Genomic DNA, 23,684 nt, shown 5'->3' on the forward strand with positions numbered 1-23,684 from the left:
AATATTGGTAAACAAAGAGGAGATATCAAAGCTTACCAATATGTCTGTCTTCTTCAAGGTTAAATTTTCTGTGAGAGCTTTAAAGTGGGTCGAGTTTTTTATATAGGAAGGGGACCTTCCGGTGAGGGGGATCAGAGAGTTGGCCAGCTGTTTAGATAGTCTATAGCAAGGTGCATTGGTGGCATCTACTATAGGCCTGAGTGGGGAATTGGGTTTGTGGATTTTTGGTAAACCGTATATTGGGGGGGTATGGGAGCGGAAAGGTTTAATTTTTTTCGTGATGTCAGGGGGCCAGGAAGATACTTTTTTTGAGTAAGATTTTTAGTTTCTTAACTTGTGTTTTTGTGGGGTCGTGTTTTAGCGGGATGTAGGTAGCGCGATCGCAGAGGATAATGTTCATTTTACGATTGTATTCACTGTTATTAAGAACGACTGTGGCATTACCCTCATCCGCTCTGGTGATGACGATACTTTTTTCTTTACGTAGTTTCAGGAGAGCCGTGCGTTGGGCATATGATAAATTACTTTTTGGCGGCGAAGAATACAGCGATTACAGTATCAAAAAAATAATCAACTCCTCCCCCATTCCCCGTCCTTCTCGTCAACAAGATTTTAAAAATGCCATCACCATACCCTACATCCGTGGCACATCCGAAAAAATAGCCAAGATACTAAAACAGTACAACCTACACACAACATATAAGCCCCACCGCAAACTTGCTACCCTTATCCGTTCTACGAAAGATCAGCTCCCTTCTCTCTCTCTGCCTGGAGTTTACAAAGTACCTTGTTCCTGTAAGCTGGCGTACTTTGGACAGACAGGCAGATCAGCATCCATCCGTCTAGAGGAACACAAGTCTTACATCTTCAAACACAACTATGGCCATTCAGGCTTGGCTGACCATGTTTTGGACACCACCCACAGGGTATCATGGAAGAAACCACCATGCTCCACCACAGCAAATTCAAGAAAGAGAGACTTTTCTTAGAAGCAGCAGCAGCTCTCAAAAACCAACCAAATCTCAATAAATACGGTTGCATTAAGCTTCCGAAGATTTGGGAAACACTCATCACCAGAGTTCCCACCTTACATTCCAGGCCACCTACTACTGTCCTTAGAGGGCGCTCTATCTAGATAGGACTTTAGTGTCACCCACGTGGTTAGGCTTAGTATTGTTTGTTATTTGTGTATATGTTACATTAATTGTTTTTGTAATCCCCGTAGATGTCCTAGTGACTAGGACGAAATATAGGAAGTATTAAATTCTATTTTAATTCTTTGTGAGTGTTGTAAAAAATCCATTAAGCCTCCAACATGATGATCATTGTTTTGAAAAATGCTTTTCAATTTTCTGAATGCATTCCAGGCAAGTTGAACTCTTCTATTTATTTCCTTTTGGAGTCCACAGTTTAGATCAATGAGATGGCCTAATGTATATGAAGAGGCTTTTTCCAAGAAATTGTTTTCTATTATTATTATGTTTTTTGGAGTTACAAAATGATTAAAAATGATTTTAGTTTTTTTTCTCTGTTTATTTTTAGGCCAACTTTTCTGCTTTCATGATACAGGTCTTCTATCATTATGTTAAGGTCTTTTGGAGTGTTTGCAAAAATTATGATATCATCTGCATATCTTAGGTGTTTTAAGTTTCTGTTATTAATTGCTAAATTGCTAAAACATTATCTCCTTTTAGTAAACCCATGTTTACTAAAATGATGTTCCTTACAAAATACAGCTTGTATGTCACTCCATTTCTATATGCATGTTCTTACCAACTTCTTTAAAATCTTCACCACCACTGCAGAGATACTGATAGGTTGGCAGTTGGATACAGTGGTTTTTGCACTACCCTTGGGCAATAGAACTGTCATACATTCTTTCCATTGCTGTGGAATCTTTCCTGAACTAAGACTCATGTCAAGGGCCAAGCCATTTTGGCTGAACATTTCTTTAGTACATATGCTGATATCCCATCTGTCCCTATTGCTGAATTGATGTCCATTATCAAAAATTATTATTTTTGAAGTTTTTTCTATGAGGCATTCTTTCATTTTGTTTTATCTAATAAGTAAAAAATTCAGTAAACTTCAGCAAATTTTTAGAATGTTAGTTTGGGGAGGGTTGCGATGATATACCAACATTTACTTACTGAAATATCATAATAAGTGAATTACAGTGTGCATATTTGTAACCTAAATGTTTTAACAAGTCTACTCTTGAATTTTCAAGCTGCTTTTCTCTATGCACATTGACATAATCATAACAGAGCATTGTTAAAAAGTCTTCAGTTACATTATAGAAATGACAAGCATGTTGGTAAGCAGCATTGCTATCCAGAAGACTGTGGAAATATGGCTTATTTGACAGATGCCAGCCATGTTGCATGCTCCAAACTTCCTTTCACAAAAGAAGTCATGGCGTTTTTTCATTATATATATATATTGGTGATCTGAAAAAAGGCGCAAATACCTGCAAAGTTGAAAAAGCATATTTTTGAACAAAGTGAAAGGCATATTTAGAGAATGGGAAAATCTTGGAAAGTTCAAGAACAAGGCAAAGAAGGAGCAGGAAGGAATCTTGAATATCTGCATATTTACTGTTAAGTTTTGTTAAAGCCTGGTTTCAAAATCCATCTGCTATGTCTACCCTAAGGAATGACTTGCAGTTCCTGAAGGACATTTACCTGTAAAAGGAAGTAATTAAATGAAGCAATTGCAAATGCTGCACTTTGAAAATTTCTAGGGCATCTCTGATACCTTTTAGAATTGATTACATTTGCTATTTTCAATGACACAGTTTCTTTTGAAATGAAACAAAAAATTGTTGAAGCTTTGAAGTCCAGAGCGGACAGTCCAATGAAGCAAGCCACACTTGCTACAGTAGACCTATGCATAATAATTTCTATGCAACTGGAAGACTTGTGACATCAAATACTCTGTGGTTCTTCAGTATCAATGGACTTCCCACTGGTTTCCTGAACAACGAAGAGGAAGGAAGATTACTCATTCCAGTCAGTAAAAAAATGATCAAAGTGAATCAACTGTCATGTACCGTTCAGTACATGACAGTTGTCAACAACATTGCAGAAAGAAGCATGGCTCTGGTAGATGAATACAGCACACCAACAATGAAAACTAGAAATAGTTTCTCTTGTTAGTCATAAGTGACTACAGAACCGCAAAGAAACAACACTGCTGACATATCAGCAACAAAACTAGTAAATTTAAGAATTTGCAAACTTTGTATTAATCTGTTTGAATAATGGTTTCATTTTGTCATTTTGTCTATAACTGAAGTTGATGTTTGTTTGAGAAAAAAAAAATCAATATAAAAATTGATAATTAAATAAAAAAAAATTTAATTCACTTTGATCACTAAAGTAGATTTTTAAAATAAAAAAAAGCAAATTATATAATTTTGAGAGAAATACTAAAAACTAACTGTTGTGACCCCTAAATATACTCTAAATCATTTCAAACTTTCACAGATTTATTTTTAACTATTATCATAAAAACAAGGAGTATTTGCCTCATGAAATTCAAAACATTTAAAATTTGCTATTTTTAAGAAGCCCTAATGTTCATGTTATGCAGCAACTCGTGATAATAAGTGAAGCTGAATGCTTATTATTTCACCAGTCTAATCTTCTTTTGATACAAGGGTACCTTCTGTATTCATTAAGCTATTCTTTCATATTCATTTTTTCTTTTACTTACAGCATAGTAAGAAAATTTTGGATTGCCTTTCGCCTGACCAGCCAATTTCTTTTCATACTTTAGTTAAGCTTTACATACAACCTTTGTAACTTTTGTGACATGTGTTTTATATATTTCATAACTGCTCTTACTCTTATTCTCATGATATTCCTTCCACATCATCTTCTTATGAGTCTCTCACTTAAATAAGACTGCACATATATTTCTCTTCTATTCTATTTATTCTTCAAACTGTAGGGACACATTTAGATGCTGTCTTATATAAATACCTTTTACAAAGCACCCCAAGCATTATTAATATCCTTTCCATTCAGTTATTGATACTGTTGGACTAAGGATAGTATTCTTCTTAGTTTGCCATAATTTTCAGCTTTGCAATTCAGCATATAATTTGCCGTAATTGGAACATAATATAGTTAGCTACTTCCAGGACAGTATGGGATGATCACTGTCACCAGCTGGTGGCAAAACATTCACATTCTTAGCTGAAACACCTTACAATGCTGTGATCAAATCTAACTCTTTGACCTTGAGTTCCTTCTTTCACATGCTACTTGAGAAAGTTGTCTCACAGCAGCTCAATAAATTCTTCATTCTTATCAGGAGGTTTGTATGGGAATATCATATCTTCTCATACAAATTCACTCAAATCACTTTCTCATAGATACTCTGTTTCAGCATTTTTCTTTTTTAGGTATTATTTTTATGAGTGCTAGACTGACCATGATTGTTCCTGCATATTCCTTTAAGCCTTAAGAACATGAGCAGCTACTGGTCAACATTCACTACACAGTTAAGCTTCAAACTTTCCCATACCATCTTCTCACTCTCATTTTTCATTTCATCTGTCTCTGTTCTTTGAAAAGCCTTCTTCATGCTATTTCCATAAGCACTACAACCTCAGCTGTTCAAGAAATCCATCAACAGTTTCTTCCTTAATGACATTGTCTACACTCACACAATGCTCTATAGGTTTTACCTTTAATGTCAAATCCATGTTTAGGATAGATATTAAAGAGGAACAGAAGAGGAAATAATCTAAAACTTGTTTCATATTGATGGAAGATGTGTTGCATGAGTACATTGTCATGTAGTTGTAAGTTAAAGATGGATTTAGGCTATATTAACAATATAATATGCAGTCACCTGTCTTTATGCAGTATGCTATTATTATAATAGGAAAATATCTCTAAGTACTTATGGAAGTGGAGTGTGAGTGTGTGTGTGTGTGTGTGTGCATGCGATGCTGAAACAACTATTTTATCAGGTAAGGCATGAAGACACAGAACAGATTCAGAATTTGTTTTTAAAATCTTGGGTTTAAATAATAACTGTATTTAGTTTAGATTTTCTTTTTCTTAGGATGGGCCTTATGAGTTTTCCTTGGTTGTTCCAAAGTTTTTAACTACAAGTACTTCTGGTGCACATGCAAAAGGAGCTGTGGCACCAATGCCTGGAGTGATAGAAAAAATTTCTGTAAAAGAGGGAGCTCATGTAGCACAGGGTGATCCTCTTGTGGTGATGATTGCTATGAAAATGGAGGTGTGTTTATTTCTCATTTAGTCTCATAGTATTATTGATATTTTTAAGCCTTTGTATTATAATAAGTAAAATATTGTGTTGGAGGCTTAATGGAATGTATCACACACGAAGTAAAATATTGATAAATACGATTACTGAAACAAACTCATATAATGGTCCATGAGAGTAGTTTGCTATGGTGAATTTCTTTTAGAATAACATTGTCTCTCAGACTTTGGTCAAGAATATAACTCAGGTTTATTCTACCTTTCCACCAACAATTAGTATCAGCTATTCTGATTATTAGTTGCAATAGTTAGAATACATAATAGTTGCATCTTAATGTATATCCATTCCTTGCCAAGAATAAGCAAAAACAAGCTATATATATTTTTTTTTTGCACATTCATAATAGCATCTCTATAACTAAGTATGAAATTGGTCATCTGTTACTTCAAGCATCTGCCATAGTTAGCCTATAATTGTATTATTAGTGTTTTATAAGGGAATTTCACTCTGAGCATTATTCTTGGCAATTGAAGTTTTTTAAAGCTATTAGAAGATGTTAACTTCATCAAATTTCTGATATGTATTCTCAAGGGGTATACAGAATATTATGATGGTACTACATAATTAAGTTTACATTGCTACTATCTTCACATCCACAATTTACCTCCAGTTTGAAGTACATTATAAAAGCACTTCTAACTGTGTCAGTCTGCTTACACTTTGGTCTTCTTCAGGTTTTGTTTTCTGGGCATCAAACACCTGTTTTGCTAACTTTACCTTTCTCATTCTGTTGAAGTGATAAATGGATGTAATCAGTGGTGAGCTATGGAAATTTTAACAAAGGGCTCGCATCGTCAAGCAAAAAAAAGCCATATTTCACACAAAAACATTTATTAATACAGCTTGTGTACAAATGCCAATCAAAAAGTATGAGGGGACAATCAACCTGTAAAGGCTATCATTTTTAAACAAACATTTCATGATCTAAACATGAAATATTTGCACACAATCATATGTGTTAATTTATCTTATATAAGAAAAACATTTTTTAACTATCAAAATATAATAAGAATATAAGAATAAATCTTTTATAATCACACATATGAAATAGTCAGCATTTTTTATAAACAAAATAAATTTATTTTGTTTACGATAGAAGTTTTTATGAGAAACAATCTATAAATAATTAAATATTATCTAAACACAATAATATTGAAGTACATTATATTTCTCTTTTGTTTTTATACTTCAAGTGATAACACTGGCCAACAAAAAAAATTTTTTTTTTCTGCTGATTATGATCTGACACTTGTTTTTTTACTAATTTGGGTGCGCTGATTTGAAATATCAAACCCATTTTTCTCTATCACGTCAGGTTTTTCCTCTATGGCATTTCCTTTTTGCTAATTTGTAAGTTTTTGATAGTTTTAAGGAGGCAGTACTATTTAGAGGATTAAAAAAATCGATTTTTTAATGTTATTTTCTAAAAGTATGTACTTTTAAAAATCTGTTCCTAACTTTTTATCAAGACATTCGAAAAATTCCCAAAGATATAGCCTATTATCCAAAGCGGTGCGCAGATCAGAATCGGAGTGCTCACTGCTCTCACTTGTTAGTAAACGAATAAATGCGTAAGAACCTGCAACGGCACGTACTGGCACTATGAATGCGAGAGAGGCCGATAACCGACCTAATACATTTAGGTGATGAAAAGTAGGCGATGACAACTGCCTAAAACAAATGAATGCTATATGCATCATAGCGAACAACGAACGATCGAAATCAGTCAATCGTTAATCGATCGTGAAAGTACATTATAACGTTTCAATAAAGTCTCTGGTTTTTTTTGTCTTGTTAATTGCATGTTAGTTGGCAGTGAAGAAAATACATCATGTCTACTACTCGAAAATGTGTCAATAGTGTAGATTCCTTCTGCTACATTTGTGGCAGCTTTACTCCCAGTCAAAGGAATATCACTGATTTCGTTAAGAAAGTGTACTTTGCATACGTTGACGTAAAACTTGCAGATCAGGACAATTTATGGGCACCAAATAAAGTGTGTAAGTCATGTGTAGAAAATTTACGACAGTGGAGCAAAGGAAAACACCAAAAATTAGCTTTTGGCATTCCAATGATTTGGCATGAACTGAAAAATCACATAGATGATTGCTATTTTTGTTTAGTTCAGACTTCTGGTTATAATAAGAAGAATAAGAAAAAAATTGTGTATCCAAATCAAGACTCAGCAATTCGGCCATTTGCTCATTCCAATGAAATAGCCATGCCAATTTATAAAGGACTTCCTTTACTTGAGAATGAGCATGATTGGGATATGCCAGATGTTCCTGAGGAGCAACACCTGGATGTTGATTTAGACAATGAAAAGTTAATTTCTAGTTCTGGACCGCAACGTTTTACTCAAGCGGAATTGAATGACTTAGTAAGAGATTTGGGCCTATTAAAGGAATCATCGGAATTGTTAGCTTCAAGATTAAATGAAAAAACTTACTGGAGCAAGATGCGAAAAAAACTTACTGGAGCAAGATACGAAGATAACTTTTTATCATAGCAGGGAAAGTAATCTTGTGCAATATTTTAGACACGAGTGTGGGTTTGTTTACTGTAACAATATGTCAGGTTTACTAACTGAAATGAGTGTTGTACAATATCATCCAAATGAGTGGCCTTTATTTATCGACAGTTCAAGCAGAAGTCTCAAGTGTGTCTTACTACACAATAGGAATGTATATGGCTCAATTCTTATTGGCTATTCAGTCCACTTAAAGGAAACATGAGGACATTAAAAAGGTTCTGAAGTTATTAAAATATACAGACCATAACTGGATCATCTGTGTGGATCTTAAAATGGTGAACTTTTTACTTGGCTTTCAAAGAGGATATACAAAGTTTCCATGTTTTCTATGCTTCTGGGATAGTCGAGCTAGAAACCAACACTGGAGTCAGAAACATTGGCCTCTTAGAATATCCTTAAATGTTGGAGAACAGAATGTTATAAATCAACCTTTAATCGACAGAGAAAAAATCATTTTTCCACCTCTAACATCAAACTAGGTCATGAAGCAATATGTTAAAGCTTTAGATTTACAAGGTGACTGTTTCCAATACATATGTGAAAAATTTCCACTACTTAGTTATGAAAAAATTAAAGCCGGTGTATTTGATGGACCGCAAATTAGAACTTTGATGAGAGAACCAAATTTCATCAACTCTATGAACGAAATTGAGAAAGAGGCCTGGACTTCATTTACGATGGTTGCGAATAATTTTCGAAACTAAAAAGCTTGCAATTACAAAGATCTAGTGGAAACAATGCTTGAAAATTTCCAGCGCCTAGGTTGCAACATGAGCATAAAGCTTCATTTCCTATACAGTCATCTTGATAGATTTCCCGAGAATTTAGGTGCTATAAGCGATGAACAAGGCAAAAGATTTCATCAAGACTTAAAAACTATGGAAGATCGGTACCAAGGAAGATGGGATTCTCACATGATGGCCGACTACTGTTGGAGTATTCAGAGGGATTGCCAAAACAGAACACACAGCAGAAATTGCTATAAACAAAAATTTATTCCCTGAAACTCATGTGTAAGTAAAATTGTTATTTTTTTATAAATATTCTTGTAATTTTTAATGAATATTGTTAAGTATTCAAAAGATTTCATCAAGACTTAAAAACTATGGAAGATCGGTACCAAGGAAGATGGGATTCTCACATGATGGCCGACTACTGTTGGAGTATTCAAAGGGATTGCCAAAACAGAACACACAGCAGAAATTGCTATAAACAAAAATTTATTCCCTGAAACTCATGTGTAAGTAAAATTGTTATTTTTTTATAAATATTCTTGTAATTTTTAATGAATATTGTTAAGTAGTTGTGTATCTAATTATCGGCCTCTCTCGCATTCAAAGCACCAGTACGTGCCGTTGCAAGTTCTTACGCATTTATTCGTTTACTAACAAGCGAGAGTGTCGAGCACTCCAATTCTGATCTGTGCACCGCTTTGAATAGTAGGCTATATCTTCGGGAATTTTTCGAATTTCTTGATAAAAAGTTAGGAACAGATTTTTAAAAGTACATACTTTCAGAAAATAATATTAAAAAATCGATTTTTTGATCCTCTAAATAGTACTGCCTCCTTAAAACTATCAAAAACTTACAAATTAGCAAAAAGAAAATGCCATAGAGGAAAAACCTGACGTGATAGAGAAAAATGGGTTTGATATTTGAAATCAGTGCACCCAAATTAGTAAAAAACAAGTCTAATATAAAAGTTAGCAAAAATTGTGTTGGACTGTGTAATCAACGGTACCAATCAAGGGGCATTATTTTATAGTCCTATTTATTTATACGCGATTACCAAAAGTGAATTCTTATTTGTAAAATGGTAGTCACAGTCGCTATAATATTTTATTTAATAAAATCACTTTGTTAGGTTACCGTATGAGTTTTTTGCTTAATATATTTCAAAAAATTATGTTTTTTTGATTTTTTTTTTTTGAAAAAATAAAAAAAGTAAACAAGAAGAACAAGGGGCTCGCAATTTCAGAAAAATTTAACAAAGGGCTTGGACGAGCTCCTTTTAGCTCACCACTGGATGTAATCCTTGTATATGTTACCATTAAAATATATAATTTATATTTATAGAATAGAGACTAGGTATTCTATAAAATAATGGGTCATTTTAGTTAGAGTATGAAATATGAATTGTATTTCATACTTTATGAAATACAATAATATGCTTTTATTATTTCATATACTGTGTCTTAAACACATTCAAATTCTCTGCAGACACCATGCTCTCAGGTAATGCATTCCAATCATTTACAACTCTCCATGCAAAAAACTGCTACTAATTTCATTGTATTGTCCTCACAATTTTGACAATATGTCCTCTAAATTTTAGACTCTTATCCACCATCACTCAAGATCTCTTATTTCCTGCAGCTCCAACAATATATCCAATTTTGTGAAATGTAAAGTTTTAAAATTTAATAAACAAAGATGGAATTTAGAATTTACTCTTGGTAAATTCTAACTTGTTGATGCCTATTAGACAGCCAGTCTCCAATCCAGTGCACTAGTTTAATATCCAATCTCATCTGCTCTAGTTTGACTATCAACTTATCATGTGGTAATCTATCAATTAGCCTTTGCAATGCAAAGTCTAAGTATACTACTGTGTATCCATCTCCCACGTTCAATGCTGCTGTCACCTTATTGTAAGACATGACCTCCCTTTAGTAAATCCATGCTGTCTATCAAAGATAATACCATTATTGTCAACCCAGTTCTGGATCTTGATTCTCACTAGTCTCTCCAACACTTTAATCACCACACTTGGCACACAGATTGACCTATAATTTGATGCTTGAATTCTGTCACTTTTTTTATGAAGTGAATCTTGCCTTCCTTCTGCCTCCTTTGGAACTTGAGCCAGTGTAAGTCATAATAAACAAATGTCAACTCCCTGGCACATTCCTTCAAAATATGTGGTGATATGTCATCAAGTCCCACAGCCTTATTAATATAAAGTTTGCTTAATTCCTCATATAGCTCTCCTTCTCATCATCCACTGCTCTCAAACTCTCCATGATGTCACATTCACAAGAATGAAAAACCTTTATGAACCGCTCATTAAATATCAACTATATCCTCTGCAGCAGTTGTTCTTATGCCATTTTCTCCATTCAAAGCCATCCTACCATAATGATTTTTGTTAGCTACATATTTTGAATGGACTCCCTAGGATTTTTTTTTCTTTGTTTCATTAGTTAACTGCTGCTCACCAAACTTTTGCTGCCCTTACCAACAGAGTCACACACCCTTTGCCTGTTCTTTGTATTCCTCATAGAATTACTACTCCTCTTATGCTGCCTCCATAATACTTTTTTTTCCCTCTGTGTTGCATACTTAATCTCTTCATTCATCCATTTCACACCTATCTTATTTAACCCTCTGACCTTTGGAATACATTTACATATTGCTTCTAATAGATAGTTCCTGAATATCACCCAAGTGGCATTGACTTCCTTTCCACCCAACTCCTTATTCCATGTTACAGCTGCAAGCTGTTTCCCGAGCTTCTCATAATCACCAGTCTTGTAGTTCTACATATACCCTTTCCTCACAGAAGTCCTCACATGGTTAGCAACCACCCAGATAATCACTTCATGGTCAAGCTCACCAACCTGGAGGGAGATTTTACACTTCATTTATAATAACATCATCTGATTAGATGATCAAATCCAAGACCCTCAATCTTTGTGTTTATGAAAGTGAAAACCATATTCTTTATATATGATAGGTATTTTGGTCTGTTATATTCAACCTTCTGCAGTGATTCTTTGGACTCTGGTGGAGGTTTGAAAGTAATACTAATATCAGAATTTGCCTTGTTGACCATGTTGGTAGCATCACTCTCTAACCGACAGGCTGTAGGCTTGAATCCCTCTTCACCCCCACACGGGTATGGATATTTGCCATTGCTTTTAGTTAGGAGATGAATTTCATAGTCTGCTGTAAAACCATCACCCTTCTTACTTGGAGAGCTTGAAATGGCTTCGAGTTCTGTGGAAATCAAATCCTACTTCAGCAAAATAGTTGAACCAAAATAACCAAAATAGTTGAACCAAAAAAGGGTTTCCAGTTATCTAAAAGTAGAAATATGAAATTAATAACAGAAAAAAAAAAAAAAAAAAATCTGTAGCCCACTGACTGTTCTACAGGTATATATAACCTTTTTTGGGTGAGAGTCACATAAAAAAAAAAAAAAAGCAACGTTTTAACCAATATTTATTTTTATATACTTTAACTACTTACTCATTCTATAGAATACCTTGGGATTTAAGAAATTACCTAGATAAAGATAACTAAAATACTCTGTTATTCTATAGAATGACCAAATTTTATACTTTAACATCATATGTATTCTACAAGTAGAATACAATTATGATTATAATGGAATTATGTGATTGAACAACTTAATTTCAACTTGCATACTGAAACTGTATAATCGGTCTTCTGTGAAGGATTTGTCCTTCTAGACATGCAGTTTAGCAAACATCATATACTAGCTTTAGTTGTATCATCCATAATTCCAGTATTCCCAGTCATCTATCTTGTTACCGTAAACTGCATATAACCAAAATAGTTGATTATTGATCTGACATAACCAATTATCTAGTATTTTTCCACTAGAGGTTTCACTGCAGCTATAGGGAGAAAAAATTAATTAGTGAAAGGCCTAATAAAAGGCAGAAATTATTATTATTACTGTATGGTATCTCCACGGAGTCCAGAGACTCATCATGGGAGACCCAAACTAAATATTTTACACACAGAATCTATCATACCTCTCCTTAAACTCATTCACTGTCTGTTTTCCACTAACAGATAACTCTGGCAATCCATTCCACTCATTCACCACTTTTGTAATATACCCTCTGAACTTCATCTCTGTCCGTCATTATTCCCAAATCCCTAGACTCATTAATTGCTTGCAATCCAGTATCATCAATATAATACACCACATGTAACCTTTTCGACCTGAAGTGATAGGTTGTAAATGGATAATCATTATCTTTTGCCCGCAATGCCAATTTATTTAAATCATCGTGCGGGATATCTACATCATGTTTATCAACTATTGCTCTCCCCAATTTTGCATCATCAACAAACAACTAAATATTCCCCCCTACTTAAATATTTTCCTATATTCTTGATGTACAGATTAACGAGTAGTGGCCCTAGTACAGAATCCCGAAGTACTCTACTAAGTACCCACATTCTCCTAGATTTCACTCCACCATATACTACTCTCTAGTGTTTGTTTATCAGCCACCCCTATCCATGCTCCTAGCTTTGTATCCCTTCCTGTTTGCTCCAACTTTTTGTAATAGTTTTCTATGTGATATTTTGTCAAATGCTTTGCAAAGTCCAGTAATATCATGATGTGGCCATTTGCTTTATCCTATTCTGCTGCCACTTTATTATAAAATGTGAATAAATTACTAAGACAGGATCTATCTTTTACAAAGCCAGTTGAATACAGGGTTGAGCTGCTCAACTTTTATTCACTTTAAAATTTTCTTACATGTTCTTCTTTTCAATATGAAATTCAATTTTATCCTGCTCAAGACTAAATAGTGATCACTTCCAATTTCAAATCCTCTGTACACTCTGGTGTCCTTCACCAGAGAGAAAACATCACTCTCAACAATAACATAGTCAATGAGACTTTTCTTATTCCTTGCCTCTTCTCTCCATGTGAATTTGTGCACATTTTTATGTTGGAACATGGTGTTAGTAATAACCAGTCCATGTCCTGAGCAGAAATCCAACGGGTATTTGCCATTATTATTGGCTTTGCTCTTTTTTCCAAATTTTCCCAAAATATTTTTGTATGTCTGACAATTATTTCTTACTCCGCTCTTTAGATCCCCAACAAGGACCAACTTTTCCTTTTTCGTTGTGTCAGTTGCTTTTTCTAAAGCATCAAAAAAAAACCTCCACTTCCCTTAGTAGATTCGTAGATTTGTGACCATAGGCACAAATAAGTCTCATTGTCCAATTCTCCATTCTGATATTTGCCCACATCACTCTACTTGAGACTGCCTGCCATTCAAGAAGATTAGCCTCGTATTTTGTGTTGAATACTATGGCTACTCCTTCTTTTCCTTGATTGTCATTTCCTGAATATAACATTTTGTGTTTATTGTTCAGAAAGATCTCACCAGTTTTTGTCTTTTTTGTTTCAGTCACCCCTATTATGTCGATATAGTACTTATCTAATTCCTCAGCTAGCTCCATTGCTTTGCCATTCAGGCTTCTTATGTTGATAGTACCGATCTTTAACCTTGGTGAATTTGAGTTGGGGTGTGCTTTCAGATTTGTTCCAGTAGCTGGCTTTTCACTTTTCGCCCTGGTTCCCTGGAGAAAACAACGGGGGCCTTGTTTAACCGGGCGATGCCCCAGCCGGCATGAAATTTTGTCATGTTGTACGATCATTTTCTATATTGGTTTAAGCCAATAAGAATACAATTTGGTCGGCTAAATCCCAAATTGCCAGCTTATCCTCGTTTGTTCAGTATCCAGGTAGATACCCAACAGGGTGCACCACGAGAAGGTGAGGATTGGACATTAGGTCAGAGGCGTTGGTTGGTTCTCTGCATTCCTTTAAAGCTATGTGTAGTACTCCTCTCAGTTATATAGCTTTAACCCTTAAGCACTCCTACTTTTTTCCATTATTTTTAAAATATCTGCATGAGTGACCTGAATGATACTACACATATGCTCATCTGATTGATAATTACAAGTTACTACTAATTAATTAAGAAACTTACCATATATTCTAGTTAAAAATAAATACCTGAAATGATTTTTATATAGATGTTAAAATAATCTTAAATTATTTATTATTGTATTCATAAAATAGTAATGTTCTCCATACGTTATTTACAGTATTACAAATACTGAACACCATTATTTCAGTACCACTGGTAGGCTAATGGTTAAATAATAATCCTGCTCAATAGACTGAGCATGCTACTTTTCTAGCCACTGATTAGCATGTTTGAAGATTAAAATTGTTATCCATCTTGGTTAGATAGCATCAATTGTGAGAGTAAAAAACAAAACAAAACAGTTTTTATATAATTTTTGTAATATTGTTTAATATAATATGTGTTCTAAATGATTTAGAAATGAAAATAGTGTATCTTTTAGGAAGAGAAAAAGAAAAGCTATCAATCAAGAATTGAAATTAATGGAATTTCTAACCTTTCAAGACTCATTAACTAAACTGAATCACTGTTTTAACAAATGAGCAAAAAAAAAAAAAAAAAAAAAAAATCCAGAACTGTAAATAAGCAGGAAAATTGCAAATATCATTTGCATTCTTAATGGTGTACCTGCCCATTTTTTTTAAGCCAAGGTTTTAGTAAATGTAGAAAATTAGATATGGAAATACATAAGATTAACAAAGCCGAATGCCTTGACATGTTTGGACATCAGTAATTACATAGATGTAGAGTGTCCATTAAAGTTAATATAACATTTGGATTCTACTGAAATAAGGTGGATACAAAGCCTATATTTCTGATATATTTTATTCATGTTGCCATCTGGGTAGTTAAGAAACCAACCAACTCAACAACAGCACCAGTATATGTTTACACCTATAGATCTAAGGGATGAGTTATTGACAGAACATTTGATCAGTCTGGAGAACAGAAATGAGTGTTCTGGAAAAATTATTAGAGTGAACTGATATCAGAATTATATTAAAAATGAAGGTGCTATATTAGAAAAGGAACAAACTTGACATTATTAATATTCAGATATTTGTTACTAATGCCAAACTAATGTGGCATTTACACAGAATGGAAAATGAAAGATTAGCAGAAAATGCATTTAAACAAATGACAGGGGAAAAGACTCATAAATACACTAAGGTCTAGATGAATTAATGAAGTAGGATTATATGATATATCTAGAATTAGATACAATTAATAATAGAAGATTGTTGATAGAGTACTAATAATTAATTATTACTTGATACCCTATCTCCATATAGTCCCTACAATTGAATTCTTTCCCACAGTTGAATGCATTTTAATCTGGTTACCATGTGTATTCTACACTCAGCTTTTTTTTTTTTTTTTTTTTTAAGTAAAAACCCAAGTTTCTGGCCAAAAAAAAAAAAAAAAAAAAAAAAAAAAAAAAAAAAAAAAAAAACCTTGTATAGAATACTCATCTCAGTAATCCTCTGAAAGAGTGGGAGTGTATATCACATACATCACATTGACATTGTCCTATACATTCCTTGAGGATATATATATGAAATGATAATAAACCCTAGTCTCAACCCCCCCCCCTCACACACACACACAGGGCACTGTCATGTTATAGATCTTGAGACTTATATGTGGGGTTGATATAAAAAATAATTGTGTGTATATATATATTGCATACCAGAAATAAGTTAGGTTATGAGTATTCAAATTAATCTGCTCTTACATTCTACAATTTTTCTGCCTCTTATTGTGTGTGTGTGTAGGGAAGGTTGGCAGATCACAGTAATTATATAGCTACTTTGATCCACTTGATAAATGGAAAGTAATCGCAGTGAATTATGGAATGCAGTTAACAAGTAAAAATCTAGCTCTTGAGAAATTCAAAAGTATTAACTGCTTTGTTAGTTAATAATTTTATTGATGTCTGTATGCAAGGAGACAGTGATGAAATTTATACTTAGTTTATAAATTATAACGTCGATAGATACTGAGAATTTATTTTATTTTTCAGTATGTTATTCGTGCACCAAAAGCTGGCATAGTGGAGAAAATCTGTTACAAAGTTGGAGACAATGTCGTGAAGGATGCTCAGCTTGTAAAGATGCTAGAGGATGAGACTCAGTAAAGGGAAATTGTTGTGATTGAATTTTCATAATCTTAGCTGTGTATATTAAGAATAATTTCTGAATATGAAGAAAAAAAAATTATATTGTATATGAAATGTATAGAAATAAAGATTTTATAAATTAAGTTTTAATTCAGTACATATAAGAACACTCTTGTGTTATCTGCATTTCTCTCTCTCTCAGCTTTAGTCCTAGTTATGGCTTTCAGAAATAGTTTCAAGTCATGATTTCATGCATGCATCATTTCATAAATGTACAGTCTATACTTTCATACTAAATCCAATTAAAAGTATAGCCTTCTAGATATGTTTTGGATACTATTACCCCCCCCATCCTTATACTAGCCTGGCATAATATCTAGAGTTCATTTATGCATTAGCATTTTTCCCCAGTAGTTTTATCAACTGACTAACCTTAATTAATTAGTTATTACTGGGTTAAAGATAACAGAATTCTTCTATGTTTATAATCCCAAAGCAGATAAACCAGCAATACTTAGAATCCACAGCAAGCCTTTTGTATTAACCCAAAAGCAATGAATTACTCCAAAATAGCCTTTAAAGGAAAATGCGGAGAACTGACCAGGGCTTCTGACCTAATGTCCAATCCTCACCTCGTGGTGCATCCTGTTGGGTATCTACTTGGATACTTAGTTACTGAACGGACGAGGATGGGCTGGCAATTTGGGATTTAGCCAACCAAATTGTATTCTTATTGGTTAAACCAAAATATAGAATGATGGTACAACATGACAAAATTTCATGCCGACTGGGGCGTCGCCCGGTTAAATCAGGCCCCCGTTGTTTTCGCCAGGGAACCAGGGGCGAACACGAAAAGTCAGCTACTGGAACAAATCTGAAAATAAAATGCGGAGAACTGACCAGGGCTTCTGACCTAATGTCCAATCCTCACCTTCTCATGGTGCATCCTGTTGGGTATCTACTTGGATACTTAGATACTGAACGGACGAGGATGGGCTGGCAATTTGGGATTTAGCCAACCAAATTGTATTCTTATTGGTTAAACCAAAATATAGAATGATGGTACAACATGACAAAATTTCATGCCGACTGGGGCGTCGCCCAGTTAAATCAGGCCCCCGTTGTTTTCGCCAGGGAACCAGGGGCGAACACGAAAAGTCAGCTACTGGAACAAATCTGAAAATAAACTCCAACTCAACATCACCAGAGTTAAAGATCGGTACTATCAACGTAAGAAGCCTGAATGGCAAAGAAATGGAGCTAGCTGATGAATTAGATAAGTACCAGATCGACATAATAGGGGTGACTGAAACAAAAAAGACCAAAACTGGTGAGATCTTTCTGAACAATAAACACAAAATGTTATATTCAGGAAATGACAATCAAGGAAAAGAAGGAGTAGCCATAGTATTCAACACAAAATATGAGGCTAATCTTCTTGAATGGCAGGCGGTCTCAAGTAGAGTGATGTGGGCAAATATCAGAATGGAGAATTGGACAATGAGACTTATTTGTGCCTATGGTCACACAGAAGGTTCTACTAAGGGAAGTGGAGGTTTTTTTTTTGATGCTTTAGAAAAAGCAACTGACACAACGAAAAAGGAAAAGTTGGTCCTTGTTGGGGATCTAAATAGCAGAGTAGGAAATGATTGTGAGACATACAAAAATATTTTGGGAAAATTTGGAGCAAAGCTAATAATAATGGCAAATATCTGTTGGATTTCTGCTCAGGACATGGACTGGTTATTACTAACACCATGTTCCAACATAAAAATGTGCACAAATTCACATGGAGAGAAGAGGCTAGGAATAAGAAAAGTCTCATTGACTATGTTATTGTTGATAGTGATGTTTTCTCCCTGGTGCAGGACACCAGAGTGCACAGAGGATTTGAAATTGGAAGTGATCACTATTTAGTCTTGAGCAGGATAAAATTGAATTTCATATTGAAAAGAAGAACATGTAATAAAGTTTTAAAGGGAATAAAAGTTGAGCAGCTCTCAGATGTGAGCTGTAGACTAAAATACACAAAGATTATTGAAGAAAAAATGAAAGAGTTTGAGAACAGGAATCAAATCTTGGAGATTCAGTGGCAAACTCTGAAGAAAACATTGATTGATTCTGCCAGAGAGGCATGTGGTGAGGTTGTCTGTAAGGATAAAAAAATCAGAACTCCCTGGTGGACACAGGAAGTTATAGAGGCAGTGAAGAAAAAGAAGAAAGCATACCAAAAGTTCCTGTCAAAAAAGTCAGCTTGTGCTCTTAGAGAATATAGAGACAAATGCAAGAATGCTAAACACTGTGTAAAACTAGCCAAACAAAAGTCATGGGAGGACTTTGGCAAGAATATAGAAAATAAATATCAAGAAGGTGGCAAAATATTCTGGAGGTTGTTGAAGAAGCTTAAGAATGGAGGAAAGAGTGCTGTAAAAGGAATTAGAGATGATAAAGGTGACATGAAAACAGGAGAAAAAGATATCCTTGAAGTATGGAGTAATTACTTTGAAAAACTGCTAAATGAAACAAGCAGTGATGACAGCACAGTGGTAAAAAACACTGACCAGGCATGCACTCAGGAATACATATCCATACTTGAAGTAGAAAAAGCCATCAAAGGCTTGAAATGTGGAAAGGCAGCAGGAGTAGATGATATTCGACCAGAAATGCTGAAGTATGGTGGTACAAGAGTCTTACAGTGGCTGCACTGCATAGTTCAGAAAGCCTGGAGAGGGAAGAATTCCCGATGATTGGAGTAGAGCTCTCATAGTACCCATATATAAAAAGGGAAATAAAACTGAATGTGAGAATTACAGAGGTATTTCCCTACTGAGTGTTCCTGGCAAGATCTATGCAAGTATACTTGAGAAACGGTTGAGAAGAATTGTGGAAGAAAAGCTTGGTGAAGAACAAGCTGGATTCAGGCCAAATAGAGGCTGTCAGGATCAGATCTTCAGTTTACGACAAATAGTCGAGAAAGCATGGGAATATAACAAAGATCTGTATTTAAGTTTTGTCGATCTGGAAAAGGCACATGACAAGGTGCCAAGAGAGAAGCTATTCAATACGCTGCTGTTATATGGTGTCAATGGGACATTATATCAAGCAATACTTAGTCTTTACTTGAGTTGTAAGTCAGCAGTTAGAATTGAAGGAAGTTGGAAGATGATTTAATGTTAAATCTGGTGTGAGACAATGATGTACATTATCCCCTATGTTATTCATTATCTATATGGATCACATTATGAAGGAAAATGGTATTAAACATGATATCAAAATTTGAGATGTTAATGTCAGCTCTTTGCTTTATGCGGATGATGTTATACTTCTAAATAAATCCGCTACAAGTCTGCAAGATTCTCTGACTAAATTGAATAGCTGTTGTAATAGATATGGTATGAAGGTCAGCAATAAAAAGACAATGAAAATAAGCAGAATCATTGAAAATGTCAACTGTGTTGTGAATGGAGAACCTGTGGAACAAGTAAAACATTTCAGCTATTTAGGCACGATTTTTACTGAAGGTGGTAAATTAAATATAGAAATAGACAACAGAATCAGCAAAGCTGGTATTGTAGGAAGTCAATTGAATAAATTCATATGAAATAAGAGAGAAATTAGTTGGAACACTAAATTAGCTGTATACAAGACAGTGTTCAAACCAGTTGTAACTTATGGATCTGAGAGCTGGGTCAGAAGTAAAACACTTGACCAAAGACTAGAAACCACAGATATGAGAGTCCTGAGAAAGATTATAGGTGTGAACAGATGGCATCAATGGCAATATCATATTAAAAACGAGGATATTAGGAAAGAACTAGACATTGTCAGCATCCAGGAATGCGTTAGCAGAGCTAATCTCAGGTGGTATGGTCACTTAAACAGAATGGGCGAGGAAAGATTAGCAAAACAAACGACCCAGAGGAAGACCAAGATATAGGTGGATTGATACGGTACAAAGTGCCTTAGACGATAGAAATATAAGATCTGATAATGTTGGAGTCTTGACAAGCAACAGACTGATTTGGAGGAAAATTGTAGATAGGAAATTAATAATGATGTAATTTTTTTCATGTAGTACTATCATATCCTGTTCACCCCTTGAGGGTACATGGCAGGAATTTGATGATGATGATGATGAGGTTCAAGCCATAGCTATAATTCTTAAACTCACAAAATTTGACCACCATTGGCATTTAAGCCAGTGGTGCTCAAATTTTTCATTTAAAGGACTAGATAAATTTTTTATATTCATAATCCATACTTATCCAGTAACTATGATAAAAAAATATTTAAAGGTTATATAAGTTGTATTTAGCAGGATATAAGCTTGAACTCCTTTTATGTTTTATGTTCATATAATGATTTATATGGTGTGGTGCAAAAAAAAAAAAAAACAGTACTGAACTTCAACACTCCCTTCAGTACACGCAGTATGAGATGTATTGTTTGACTGCATTCACATTAATAAAAGAGCACACGTAAAGTCCATGCCGTCATACTTAGCTGTAGCAAGTGTTGACATTGGAAAAAAAAGATGTTTATTGTTGACCATTATTTTAATTCATACTGAGCAAATGTTCCAAGCCTACGACATATTCCAGGCTATTCCACCATGTCTCGCCTTCTAACCTTGATGAACTAAGGAATAAAATTACACAATATATCCAGCAGGGTGTCCAATCCTTGTTCTCCGAGATGACAGAGAACCTTCGCATACACTACGAAACCTGTTTTGAAAGACAAGATGCCCATTTCGCGTATGTAATCTACCATCATTAATTCTTTATTTAACCAAGATTCCACCAGTAATTGTGGATGTACATATCATCAGATATAAACATATATTTCTTTGTTAATAAACCTGTTTACTCCATAATATACTACATAAATAACTCGTATATCATTGTAGTTATTCAATACTGTTTTTTGCACCATACTGTATTTTATTTTAATGTTTGATTGAAGGTAAGTTATGAACTGCTTTTATGCTATATTTATATTCTTGAGTGTTAGCACTACAGTTAATTAACGTGATATTATTATTATTGTATGTGCACCTCAATGGAGTTCAAAGACTCATCATGGGAGACAAAAACTATCCACACAATGTCATTTTGTGGATAGTTTGGGTCTCCCAAATATCTTGATATCTTCTATTGCTCTTTGAAATTCTCTAGCTTTCCATTTGTAAGACCCACATAGCCATTTATGAGATTTAAAAAAAAAATAAAAAAACTATTAGTTCTACATTTCTCTACTAGTTTCATATACTTTTTTGTACACCTTTTAAACAATTTCTTGTTAGCTTGGTTGGCCAAGTGGTTAATGTATCTGTTTTTTGAACTAGCAGGTCACAAGTTTGAATTTAAACTGGGGCATGGATGTTTGTGAATGTCCTTAGGTGGAAGATGAAATTCATTTCCTGATGTGAGACCACCACTATGATGTGTAGAGGCCTGAAGTGGCTAGAAAAAGTTTGTGTTTGGTCTCCAGAGTAGCGTAGGGTTTCCAGGCTAGGTAAAAAACTGAATGAAATATACAAAGAATTATAAAAATTAATTAAAAAAAAACGCCCTTAGCCTGCCCACTATGCCACTGTACTATATGTTTACAAACTTTTGTGGGTAAAAGTTGTGTTAAAAAAAAAAAAAACTTTCATGTAAGATGTTCTGATTTTTATTGCACTGAATAAGTGTGCTTGGTATTTCTGAAGCTTCCATGAATTTTCTGACAAAGCAGATATCCTCCATGTATTGCATTTTTGTTTTTGTTTTTTTGCATAGTACAGGCTGTGCTGGATTTATTTTCTCTTCTTTTCCACATCTTTAGCATGTTCTGACATACAGATCCCTCTTCAAAAGATACATAAAGCAGTACTTTTGAGACTTATGGATGTTAGGGATTGATCTCTCCAGTCTTTCATAGCACTGAATAGCATCACAAATGAGAAAAACAAGAGTCCTTTATTTAAAAACCTTGTATTTCATTGAATCCTCTAAAGCCTGAATATCACAAATCTGTTTACAAATGTTACCAGAGAAGAAACTTTAGAACTGCTACAAAAGAGTTTTTCCACCAAAGGACCATCCTACTATTCAAACACTGCACAGGAAAAAAAAGATGTTTCACTGAACCTTTTAATAGGTTCAGTGAAACATCTAGAAGAATTCACCCTGATGAACTTACATCTCCACATAAATTTCATTCTTGAAATTCAAAAACATGGCTATCATTTCTTGACATAGTCTTAGAGATCTCTGAAGAGAACACACACTATGTTCAGTGAACAAAAAGCACACTGGAAGATACCGGCATGCTAAGTAGAGTAAATTTAAATGCTAAGAGACAGAGCGTACTTCTCGGCAACTTCTCTAATGACATAGAAAAGAGGAAACAAAAACTTAAAGTACTTCAGCCACAATCTTAAATGCCAGAAGATGCATTTAATAATGGTGTTCAGTATTTGTAATACTGTAAATAACTTATGGAGAACTAGTATTTTATGAATACAATAATAAATAATTTAAGATTATTTTAACATCTATATAAAAATTATTTCAGGTATTTATTTTTAACTAGAATATATAGTAAGTTTGTTAATTAATCAGTAGTAACTTGTAATTATCAATCAGATGAGCATATGTGTAGCATCATTCATGTCACTCATACAGATATTTTAAAAATAAGGGAAAAAAGTAGGGGTGCTTAAGGGTCAAAGCTATATAACTGAGAGGAGACCTCCACATAGCCTTTAAAGGAATGCGGAGAACCAACCAGGGCTTCTGACCTAATGTCCAATCCTCACCTTCTCATGATGCACCCTGTTGGGTATCTACCTGGATACTGAACGAACGAGGATGGGCTGGCAATTTGGGATTTAGCCGACCAAATTGTATGTCTATTGGCTTAAACCAAAATACAAAATGATGGTACAACATGACAAAATTTCATTCCAGCTGGAGCGTCGCCCTGTTAAACAACCCCCCCCCCCATTGTTTTTTCCAAGGAACCA

General features: G+C 34.3%; 1 protein-coding gene across 2 annotated transcripts in view; it reads left to right on the forward strand.

Moving 5' to 3' along the window:
- Positions 1-16,815, forward strand: part of Mccc1 (Methylcrotonoyl-CoA carboxylase 1) — a 126,793-nt gene extending 109,978 nt beyond the window's left edge. Inside the window, exons 15-16 of one of the 2 annotated variants that reach the window (XM_090414195.1) lie at positions 5,080-5,259; positions 16,577-16,815. In XM_090414195.1, the coding sequence (XP_090270321.1) occupies positions 5,080-5,259; positions 16,577-16,690 (294 nt within the window). In that variant the 3' untranslated portion in view covers positions 16,691-16,815. Of the gene's footprint in view, positions 1-5,079; positions 5,260-16,328; positions 16,432-16,576 lie in introns of those variants that run through there. The other variant, XM_090414197.1, reaches the window with a different exon arrangement.
- The last annotated feature ends 6,869 nt before the right edge of the window (positions 16,816-23,684 follow it).

Source organism: Typopeltis vanoorti, chromosome 24, assembly GCF_054136105.1.
Source record: "Typopeltis vanoorti isolate ZY-2024b chromosome 24, IOZ_Tvanoo_1.0, whole genome shotgun sequence".
Taxonomy (NCBI): Eukaryota; Metazoa; Arthropoda; class Arachnida; order Uropygi; family Thelyphonidae; genus Typopeltis; species Typopeltis vanoorti.